Genomic DNA, 11527 nt, shown 5'->3' with positions numbered 1-11527 from the left:
ACTGTATATACAGAATATTTTTATACATTAGAATTAAAACTATATGCTTCATAAAATAACAGCGTAAGCATTAGCTTGAGAAGTACAGTTTTTTGAAATTTAACAACTGCACACAAAAGTAGACATGGTCAAACCAACTCCTATTAGCAGTGCAGAAATGCAAAACAACCAGCTACAGCAAAAACAGTTAATACAATTTCAAACCAAAGCAATGTAGTAAGCACCTGAACATTGGGTTGTTGATTTCTCGGTTCATGATCATGGCTTCAAACATGGGCCCTTCCCGTACCACAAACTCTATCATTCGATGTATCAGTGCGAGCAAATTCCTACAACAACAACACAGTTAAAGAAAAATTGATTCAGACCTAACACTATATAAAGCTACACTCCATCTAAGATACTATAACTGTGCAGAAGATTATTTTGCTGTGTTGTTATGGACTGTACAGAAAATAAGGTAACATTGAACGAATAATAGCCTTGCATCACAGACACTGGCACTCTAAAATAAAAACATGCCTAAGAACGCTCGAGTAACAACTTAGAAGGAAACCTCATCGCTGAATTTCCACAGCTCAGCCTACAACCATCTCCTGCTTAGGAGAACTCAACAGTCCTTATGTATAAAACAGGCAACTGAGCACCAAAGAGTAACTAACTCTTAAAATTTTAGCCCTCACCTACTATCTCTAGTACTAAGACCCAAGTGCTCACTGCAGTTCTACAAACGTACAAATGGCTGAATACTGTGTTCAAAACTAAATGCAAATGATTTTGAATATTCAGTAGAAACTGCATTCAGCTTTCAAACTATTCAAGAACAAATGGAAAAGCAAATAGCCTTCTTGATGCCAAACAGAGCAGTGCTTCCATTCAATTTGGGTAACCTCCTTTTGGTCAAGACTCAAGGATGAGATGCTGAACAAAACTGTTCATCATTCCATGTCATACCACTCAGTGTTTCCTTCCTAACATGCTCAAGAGAATCAAATCACAATTTAAAAAAACATAAAAATCTGTATTCATTTTATTCAGCACTACTTCCTGAGACAAGCAAGAAGCATATCTGAATTAACTGCATGTTTTTGAAGTAGCATTTGAAAATGTGAATTCACTTATAAATGTGCTAATGGCTTATATAATGTATATATGTAGTGTTATATAAGCTTTATAGATAATAGTTACTTCAGTTTCCAACCCTTTGGTTCTGTGGATTTTTTTTTCCCAGAAACTAGTTCCTATTTTTTCAAATACAGATTACCTACATATATCAAAAACTTCACAGCACGTGCCTTCTGAATGTGATGCAAACAAAAAAAAAATACAGATTTTTACATTTTTAAATTAGTTTTCTCAAATGAAACAAACTGATATGGGTCTTTTAAACTAAAACTTCCTATAGCAAATTTTCATTATCCAAATTCAAAATAGCTACATTGAAAAGCTGAATAATTTTATATCAGTTCCTGGTAATTAGGTGATTATTTTCCACCATGTCTAATTAAAAATCTGTCACAGATACAATGCATTAGATAAAAAATAAAAAATATACTAAAATATGATAACAAAAAAACTGTCCATCCATCTGCAGCCTTGGTAAATGTTTTACGCCAGTTAGCATTAATCTCTCTTTTCCTCTCATATCAGACACAAAAACCAAACTGATACATATAGCTCAACTTCCTATACTTTTTCTTTTTACAATATCCTAAACACTGCAAAGAGGACAGTATCAGCAGTTATTTGGCCATTTTATTTAAAGCAGTGTTCTGAAAGTGTAAACAGCAAAACTGTTCTTGTTATATGAACTGTATTTGAAAACACAAATAGGAAAAAAATTACAATGCTCTTTTACATCTCTGAGCTATTGCAGCATTTGTTTATTGTAAGGCAAGTTCAACATGATCAATTCCGGCTTGCTACAGAACTGCGCCACTGGATTTCATCTAATTGTTCATTTATCAAGCACAATAAAATTGCTTAAGAGCAGCTTATGGTTGGACAAGTACATCTGGTTCAGAAAGGCCTCCAATGTATGAAAAGACTCAAAGCATCCCACAGCTGAACAGCAAGTGTTAATGTGCATTCTGGCATATAAGGCATTTCTCAGAAAAAAAAAAAATGACTGTACATATGTAATGTTTGCCTTTTAGTAACTGTCAAGACATAACAGATGTTAAAAATCGGTGTTGAAAATCTGCCAAGGAGAAATTGAGCGCAGTATCCCACTAAAGTTTGTCAGAATTTATACATAATGCAATACACCATGCAATAGTCTTTGTAACATTCGTCATTATCACCTTCAGATATCAAACCAAGGAAAATGAATGTAATGTGTTTTCAAACGCAATCCAATTAACATGAGCTTTTCCAACCAACGAGCTTTCAGAACACTACAATAAATAACACGGATCCACACTTCTCTCAGAAAGCTAATTATGATGAAGAACTGAACAGTTACATGAGTACTTATTCTTCAGTACATTTTCCAAATTAAGATTCCTCCTGGTCACTCTAATTACTCATGCCTCCACCTAACAAAAATTGTACCATCCTGAAGTTAAATAGAAAATTTTCTAGTCAAAATGCACTTGAGCATTTAGTGATATGTTCATAAGCTACTGTAACTAGCTTTACAGATCTTTCTTCCCCCCACGCACACGCAAAAAAAAAAAGGGACTTGGTGACAATTAAAACAGTGTTGTACAAAAAGATGATAGTTTTAAGTGCATTTAAGATGTCATTTAGCTTAAGTTGGCCAACAAAAAAAAGTTTTTCAGTTATAATAAAACCACATTTATTGGAGCCGATCGTACCAATGTCTGGTCAAAAACTGTATACTTTCCCAATCCATCCCATGATGTTTTCCTGGTCCCCCGCTGCCGCAGACAGTTCAGCTGGTGTTGCTCACCAAGGCCAATGTCAAAGAGAATTTGGTAATCTTTCGTGCTTATTTACTTTTAAAACAGTGTTGTGTTCCTATGTTTGGGAAAAGGTTTTAGCTTAACTGAGCAAGAGTATACCTAGACTGGAGTGAATGTAGAGGAACTGACAGAGAACAAAATGCAAAAATACGCTTGCTCTATGGAACTAACCATAATTATTGCCTGCTGTACATTTTAAAAACAGTAGAAATTAAAACCTATCGCTAACTGAATTAGTTACAAATTGTACAACTTAAAAAAAAAAAAAAAAAGGGAAAAAATGACAGCACCACATTGAAGACAGCTGCATCCTAGCCATCAAGTACTTTAGAGGTTATTTTGGGACTCACAAAGCATCACTAAAATAACCTATTTCTCCCTAGTGTTCACTCACAAAATTATCCTCCAACGATTTCTAACTGAAATTGCTCAAATACAATGCAAAAGATAATTATTTCAATCTAACCTCGCTAAAAAAAAAAGTTATTGAGATAAGGATAATAAGAGCATAAAACACATTCATCTCTCTGAAGTGTTATGAAAGAACCATTGCTCAGTCAAGCTGTTACCTTTTCCTCAACATCACAATTTTTCTTTAAAATTCCGAAGGGGAAATTTTCTATATTTAGATCAGTAATAATAAAGAAAAACATGTACCTTTCTGTTGGGATAACCACTTTGACTATGGCTTGCGACAGAGTCTGTATATGAAGTCACATCAGATAATAAACATAGAATATGTGAGTATTGTTAACAAGTAACAAGCAAAAATATACATATGCAATGAAAATACTACACATCTATCACAAGTTTTGCAGGCAATCACTGCTGTGAAGTTATAGATAAGCAATTACACAAAATGCAAATGGTTGTGACAGTGAACCGTAAAGGTTCACTAATTGCAAAGTATCAGAACATTCCTGTCAGAATGTACATTGATGCACTGAATAGCTTCTACACTGAATATAATAATTAAGAGAAGAGTTCTTAAGTTTATGAAACGATTCTAAATGATTTGACTTGGTTCAGGCTGGTATTACTTTATTTCCAAGTCTTAGAAAAAACAACCCTAACATTTAAGTGTCATTCAAAGAATCAACAAATTCTTACAAATGTAAATCAAAGTTTGCGATTACACGATACTTACCCCTCATTTTTATCAGCTAATATTCCAGAAAAAAAAGTTTGAAAGCTGACTCCATAAGTAGCATTAAATACTTACTCAATGTCCAGATAAATTACCTTCTACACACAATATATCAATTCCTCTAGAGTAAAAATAACGCTACTCAAATTAAAACATAGTATTTTGTCTAAAGAAAATAATTTGGATACTGCAATTTGGCAGCCAACAAAAGGGGGGGAAAGGGGGACGTAGGAGAAAAATATCCAGGGAGCCTGGAGGGGGAAAATGATAGCTAGATTTAAAGCAGTGCTAAAATTAAGTCAAGACCACCCAATACATTGTACCCTAAGACAGGAGACATCACTTCAGGAATTAGTTAGGTTCCCTTGGGCTACAGCAGGGAGCCAACGAGTTTGTACACTGAGGGCTGCCAAAGTCAGCCTGAACAATACAAATCTATGAAGCCACTGAAATACTCTCATAGATGTAGTGTTTAACAATGAGATATGGCCCAGGGTTCTATAAGTTACCTTCTCAAAATCTTCCTTGTTTTTTGGTGGGGGTAACATTGGAGCATTGGGATTCTTCAACCTCTCCCTAGGCTGGGCATTAAAAGGCAGACCTGACGGAGGAGGTGGGAGGGTATGCTCCATCATGGAAGGTGGAATGTATATTGGGTGTGGTGGGATAGGCACAGCTTTGCCCCAGCCTAGCTTCATTTCAAAGGACATAATCATCTTGCCTGAAAAAGGTAAGAACACAGTTGTCACAAACTGATTCTGCATTGGACCAGATTCTCCTGTGTAAGTGCAACAGTTAAGCTTCCCTGCCATGGTTTAATTTCCGCTTAAGTTGTTAACTTATCATATTTACCAAGCTGTATCTTACACAATTGAAAGCCCATTACATAAAACATTTTATTAATCCTCCCTTATGTACATGTTTAGGAGACCACAGTATACAATTACTTGAACTGCTGTGCAAAAATATTGAAAAAAAAAAACTTGATTCAACACATCAGAACGAACAGCAATTTTTAAGTTATATCATTGTACTGTAATTGTTCAAAATGTTTTTCTTTTTTCTCTCATAGTAACAAATTTAAAATGATGTTATTCAAAAACAAATATAATAAGCCATAACAACTCCTACATACTGTAATTTACTTAGCAATGGTCATGGAAGAATACCATTTTGCATAAGCAGAGAACAACATCCTTTCATTTTCTATTATTTTTGTCCAGAATGTAGGTTTCTGATTTTTGGCTCTTCCTGACCTATGAAGGCATAGCTTTCCTTAACACTTAAGATACTTTTTCCCCTTCCCCTCTCACCCCACTGAAGACAGACAAAATAGTCCATACACAAAAAGCACGTTTGTTGTACTAGTTACCTCTTAAGTATTAGAAATCCAGATACTACTCAAAAGAAAAGGACCTAATTATCATCAGTTACTAAGAATTATTTCCTGCACACTAGTCACATTTATTCACAAAATGTACCACAAAGTGTTCCTAAAAAAAAATAATTATGACCCCTAACTGAAAAACCTGTTTACCATTTAAGTTCTTTAAAGCTCTTTCAGCATCTCTCCTGTTCATAAATGCAACAAAGCCACAATTTCTTTCTCTTGCTCTTTCTTCATCAGTTCTTGGCCACATAATTTTAACACTTGCTAGTGGTCCAAAGCGTCCAAATTCTTGACATAACATCTCTTCATTCATCTAAATGAAATAAAAGTAAAAATTAGCCTCTCGCAGCGGTATTTCTAAGATATTTGTTCATATTTCTGTGCAAATGTGGATATTTTGATTTCATGGAGAACACTTAATCCATTCCTCACCAATTAAATCTGCTATAAAACATTAATAATGAGACTGAATTCTAAATTAAGCACAATCAAATTTCTCAGATAATTCTTCTCAGAAGGAAATGTTCACAGAAAAATCATTTCTGTTCAGCATTTTTAAATCTAGTAACTGATATTTTAACATACACATATACAGCACATCTATATTCAAACGAATACTGCCTCTACAATTGCTAACTGTACCTTACATTTTTTAAAATGTATTTTAAAATATGCTACTGAAAAAAAGCTACTGTCACAATTTCAGCTGGACACAAACATGCTAATGCTGCACTTTACAGGATGGCTCCAAACTTACTTGAGGATTAATGTTTCCCAGGTACAAATTTGTTGTGCTTGGATCCCCAACATCATGTGACCCTGGTGCATAATCATCCAGTACTACAGTAATGGAGAAGAAAATAACAAAAGTCACAACCCTTACTATGCATTTAAGCGACATTATATTGAATGAGAAAAGAATCTGTATTACCACCAGATGATCTGTTTCTTCTTGAAGGAGCATCCACTGAATAAATAAACAAGAAACATGTATTTTAGTCAAGAAGTTTTGTACACCCAGCAAATACAAAGGCAACATGGACTACTCACTTGAACGACGCTGACCATCTGAATCCGACTGGGGAGGTTCGAAACGACTCAATCTACCTTTTGTTTTGTGTCTTTCATCACGTTCTTCTTGTATCCTACAGAACAAGTTGAATGTAAGTAACAACTTCAACAGTTCAATGTTTTTATTTTAAAATATCACGTTTTGAAATAGAAGAATGTTTAATGTTTAGTGAACAATGGACTTGTTAAAAATTTGAAATTGCCAGTATGCTTTCATTTTTTTGCTGAATCAGGTGGAATGTAGCCACCAGAATAATTCCAGCTGCATGCTTCCTCATTCATACTGTCAAGGTATTTTTAGCTCAAAAAAAAAAAAAAAGTTTGAGAAGCTGTTTGCAAGAGTAGAAATAAAAGCTGTGCTCTGACAGATTGACCTGAATTCCACATTAGACAAAGATCCATTATCTTTTCAAGATGCACACAACTTCTGAGCATCTTTCTTCTCCTACTTTTTGTAGTCATTACTCACATGAGCTGTTAAGGGTGACATCCGAACATTCCCAGTACATACAAGACCCTCTCTCTGTTTATATCTCTGATGAAAGCCCTCACACAAGTAACTATTTGGTATTTCTCTGTCTTCTGATTTAATTTTCGGTTCATTTTCTTCATTATTCTTAATTATTCTGTATTAGCTCACATTCCTTTTAATAAACTATTTTCTCCCATCTCTGTCAGGTTTCTTCCTCTTCCTTCTCAACTCTTCTCCCAAGAGGAGGGAGGAGTGTCATGCAATTAACTCTTGAAACTGACATTCACATTAACTAAACCAAAAATCATCTTAAAGTAGCTCTAGAAACATAACAGTAATTCATTTATTCTGATCTCAGATATATGTTGGTTTTTTGGTTTTGTTTGTTTGTTTGTTTTTTTGTTTTTGTTTTTAATCTTTAACTGCTCTAGATATTTTTCTGCTTAGGAAGGCAGTACAAAACCTCAAAGGTCAGACAAACACTGCTGGCATGGAAGGAAATCCACTCATTTTGACCAGCATACTTCAGTGCTTGCTCATCGATCATTTTTAAAGTCTGTGATTCCAGAACAAAAATACTATTCAGCAGTACTGGTAAACTCTTCTTAGTACCAATCAGCACAGAGAAAGGCAGAAGCATCAAGGACACCAGAATACTAATTAGATGGGATTACCCACACAGATCACATGGGCTTGTACCAACCATCTACCAGCAAAACTTCACGCTCCGTTTAGAAGTGTGACTGCCAACGCTAACAGGAGAGGCTTGGAGTGGAGAGAGACTTTAGGGAAAAGCTTAACAAGAAAGATCAAAAATACTGCCTGTAGAAACAAAGTAGACATACTCTGTGTGTCTTGCTCACAGAAACAACCAAGGAAACTTACTGCTTTAGTTCTTCTTTGAAAAGTTCCAGATTGCTCTTTTTCTTTTCCTTCTCTCCTTTCTTCAAAGGCTAAAATTAAAGATATATCAGCCAACATTTGAGCAGGTACAATGACAAAAAAAAAATGGAAATGGTATTTATGTAAAAAATTTTAGATAATTTCCATGCATTTTTACCCTCAGCTTTCAAACCAAGTAAACTACAGAAGAAAATAAAAGAAAACAGACTTGAAAACATTAAAAATGACTGCTACCAAACACAGCTACCAAATGTAAAATTAAGGATAGCTTGAACTAAACTTCACTACTTCTGACTACTACAGTACAGCATACGTGATCCAACACTTTCTCTACAACACACAAATTTAAAATACCTGTGGTGTGTTTTGTCAGTTTGGTCCACTTTAAAGCTTATGACAAAACTGATAACTCCCTTAGCAAACCTTCATGCTCCAATTAAATTGATACATCTGTACTTTTTCTTTTTAAGAATACACACACATATATACACACAAATATACAGTAATAATTTACATGTGTATATATGTATATCCAAATATTTTATCCACAGGCAAACATTCTACATGAAAAGAATTTCCATCTATACTTCCTTTCGGATATAAATGCAAGTCTGAAGAGTTACTGTAAATAGTCAAAGATCTTCAGAAAAACAACTGAATGACAAAGAAAATGGATTTTCTTCTTAACTGCACTATATGCGCCTTAACTAACTCCTGTGAATCTTTCTACAACATCGCTTTTATAACCGAATTTAAATGAAAACGTTTCCAATAGGCAGACATACAAAATATTGGTGTTACACACTACAGCTTTGGAAAAACTGGACTTCCTACTCACCCCAGGCAAAGTTGTTTGTTTTTGTTTGTTTTTGGGGAGTGTCTGCCAAATAAATAAAATCATTTTTACCTCATTATCTTCAATCACCATTGGACAGGGCAAGTGAGTAAACTGATTGCATTATCTGCTAAGTATTTATGACAAATTTGAAAAGCAGCAATATTCTTACAGTACAAATACTTGCATATGACAACAGAGCTCAGAGTGATTAAAAAAAACAATTAAATCCAGGTACTGTAGAGCTTTACATATGATGAAAATCAGAACTGCCATCCAGCATCACCCCACTATTTGAGATTTGAGGTTTGCTTAAAGCTGGAGGAAAGCTAGGATGGGATTATTCACAATTACCACATTCTATCTCATTTCCCATCCTAGTAGGCAGTATCACATTGTTTTAATCTAAGTTTAAGAATTGTAGTAGCACTTTTAAAGACTTCCAAGACATCAATTACACATTACACATATACAGTAGTCATATGTAACTATCACCTGACTTGATAACTAAGCCTGTTCACAAAAATTCCAGTAATTTTTATATCAAAAACCTGAGTTTCAGAACCAGAAAATGCACCCAACCATGCAACGGTCAAACTAAATTAAATGAAAACCATGCTGTTCAGTTTCAGAAACTCTCAGGTTCTAAAACTTACTCATTTGGTAGAACTTAAAGAGCTGAAGGGAACTGCTCTAGTATTACCATCCAAAACAAACAGTTGTTTTTAAAAAAAAAGACTCAAGAAGAATTTGGATCAATGCAAAGGTGTTTTCTCATTTGATTGGTTGGTGTAGGTTCCATCTCTTGTTTTTGGGGTGGTTTTTTTTTGTTTGTTAGTTTTTGGATTTTTTTGTTTGGTGGGTTTTTTGTTGTTGTTGCTGTTGTTTTTAAAGGTACAAAAGAGTAACAACAGATGGTAACAAGAAGAATTGCTTCTAAAACTTCACAAATCCCCCAGACTGGAGATTGTTACTTTAAAACAATCACCAGATCTGTATTCGTAACCAGCAGGAATACAGTAAAAACATACAATGCTGGAGACAAAGTGCAGCAGCAAGTACGTGGCACTGGATACAGGTCTATCAGATATCTGCATTTTATCTTCTTGTTATTTTCTACAGAATTAAGCAAATCAAACATGTTCCCACCTTCTTTTACTGTGTGATAAATGGAAACACTACACTGCAAGACCACACAGACTTTTTCTAAGCACTTCAAAACAAACCCTTGAACAAAGAGTTAGCATTCAAATAAGAAACTTACAGGCTTTTTGGTTTCTATCATTAAGAGGGATGGAGGCTTCTCATTAGATGGTTGACTTGGTTGGTTTTTTTGATCTGAAAATCGTGATGAAGGTTTATAGATTTTACCCCGTTTTTCATCGGTTTCATGTTCCTCTGAAACCAAAAGCAAATGAAAAACAAACTATGTTAGCACTGCACCAGGACAAACACTTTTGGTGATTAAAATCATCTTTTAATACGAAGAGCAAAGATCAGAAAATTTCCCTGAAACTTGAAAGGACAAATCATCTGTCTTAACTATTTTGTGAGTTAAAGTAAAAAGTAAATTTTAGCATCAAATTTCCATGACTGTTTATAATGCAACGTATCCATTTTAAAATGCAATTCAAAGCCAATCTTCATCTTTAGTCTAAGATGAACAATCTACCACTACCACCCAAAAAAAGATTAGTTATACCTTTAGATGCATTAACAATTCCTCCTCTTACAAATGTTTTCACTTTATTGCCATCGCTTCCCTCAAAGGCAGCAAGGAATTCTTCATAAATTTCTGCAGCAGCCTTCTCATCCTCCTACAAAGCAAATGTTAATCATTACTATCACCACAGAACAACCCCCACTAGATAGCTATTCTTAAATTAGCTATATTACATCCCTTTTTATTTCCTAGAGTTCATACTATGAACTCTATCAAATGCACTTCAATTTCAGACCAAAAAAAAAAAAAAAAAATCAAATTGCTGAGATATGTGGGAAGAACACAGCAAGCAGTACTCAAAGCAAATAAGTTTGGTTTGGGTTCATTTGGCAATTTAACATTTGAAAGGTTAAATCGAAAAGACTGTACAAAAAGCCAACACAGTGAGACTGAAGCTTTGTTAACACAAGAATATGTACTGCTCTCTGACACTTATCTGTTATCACCGATTCATCTAACTGAAGGAGACAAACACCACAATCACCTGTACACATTCCCCAGAAAAGTTATTTCAACTCTTCAATAAAGTTGAGTAAGATAAGCTAAATGAAACACCATTATATGCTTCTCTATGCTAGCATTTTCAGGAACCTAGCAAGAAAAATCCCACTGCAGTACAGTAGGAGTTGAGTTTGTAATGTTCAAAGTCTGAAAGTTCTAAACTTCCACTTCAGCAACCATATGCTACATATTTCCCAATATTCAGATGCTCCTGAGCATCCCAAAATTCAGTTTATTAATGATCAAAATGATTAAAGTTAGATAATAACTCATCAGACAAAAATACACTTTGGAGAGTAACAAGGATGTATATTGGAACAATTTCAGAGACAACAAACACTCTACTGTCATCTAAGGTTAGAGAGCAAACAGAAAATAACCTAAGGTGATATCTGTCTTCATTTTAAAAAGCACAATAACCAATGGATTGCTGTAATTCAGCATTTCAGGATGCTAAAGAACTTGAATTCTCACTTAGATAAGCAGAGAAGCAAGCCTCCAAACACCACATACAGTAAGAACAAATTAAACATGTAAAATATAATTCAACTTCATTCC

At 34.5% G+C, this 11527-nt stretch overlaps 1 protein-coding gene across 4 annotated transcripts in view; it reads right to left on the bottom strand.

The window, feature by feature from the left end:
• U2SURP (U2 snRNP associated SURP domain containing) overlaps nucleotides 1-11527 on the bottom strand; it is a gene marked incomplete at its 5' end in the record, with an annotated part of 41565 nt that overhangs the window by 20986 nt on the left and 9052 nt on the right. The window contains 11 exons of one of the 4 annotated variants that reach the window (XM_079539856.1): nucleotides 225-329; nucleotides 3585-3628; nucleotides 4584-4795; nucleotides 5612-5777; nucleotides 6222-6304; nucleotides 6396-6431; nucleotides 6515-6609; nucleotides 7893-7960; nucleotides 8749-8790; nucleotides 10010-10143; nucleotides 10448-10562. In XM_079539856.1, coding sequence (XP_079395982.1) covers nucleotides 225-329; nucleotides 3585-3628; nucleotides 4584-4795; nucleotides 5612-5777; nucleotides 6222-6304; nucleotides 6396-6431; nucleotides 6515-6609; nucleotides 7893-7960; nucleotides 8749-8790; nucleotides 10010-10143; nucleotides 10448-10562 — 1100 coding nt within the window. Of the gene's footprint in view, nucleotides 1-224; nucleotides 330-3584; nucleotides 3629-4583; nucleotides 4796-5611; nucleotides 5778-6221; nucleotides 6305-6395; nucleotides 6432-6514; nucleotides 6610-7892; nucleotides 7961-8748; nucleotides 8791-10009; nucleotides 10144-10417; nucleotides 10563-11527 lie in introns of those variants that run through there. The other 3 variants (XM_079539855.1, XM_079539857.1, XM_079539858.1) reach the window with 3 other exon arrangements.

The sequence above is a fragment of the Tetrao urogallus genome (assembly GCF_951394365.1).
Source record: "Tetrao urogallus genome assembly, chromosome: 9".
In the NCBI taxonomy this organism is placed as follows: Eukaryota; Metazoa; Chordata; class Aves; order Galliformes; family Phasianidae; genus Tetrao; species Tetrao urogallus.
This window is presented reverse-complemented; position numbering and strand designations above follow the sequence as displayed.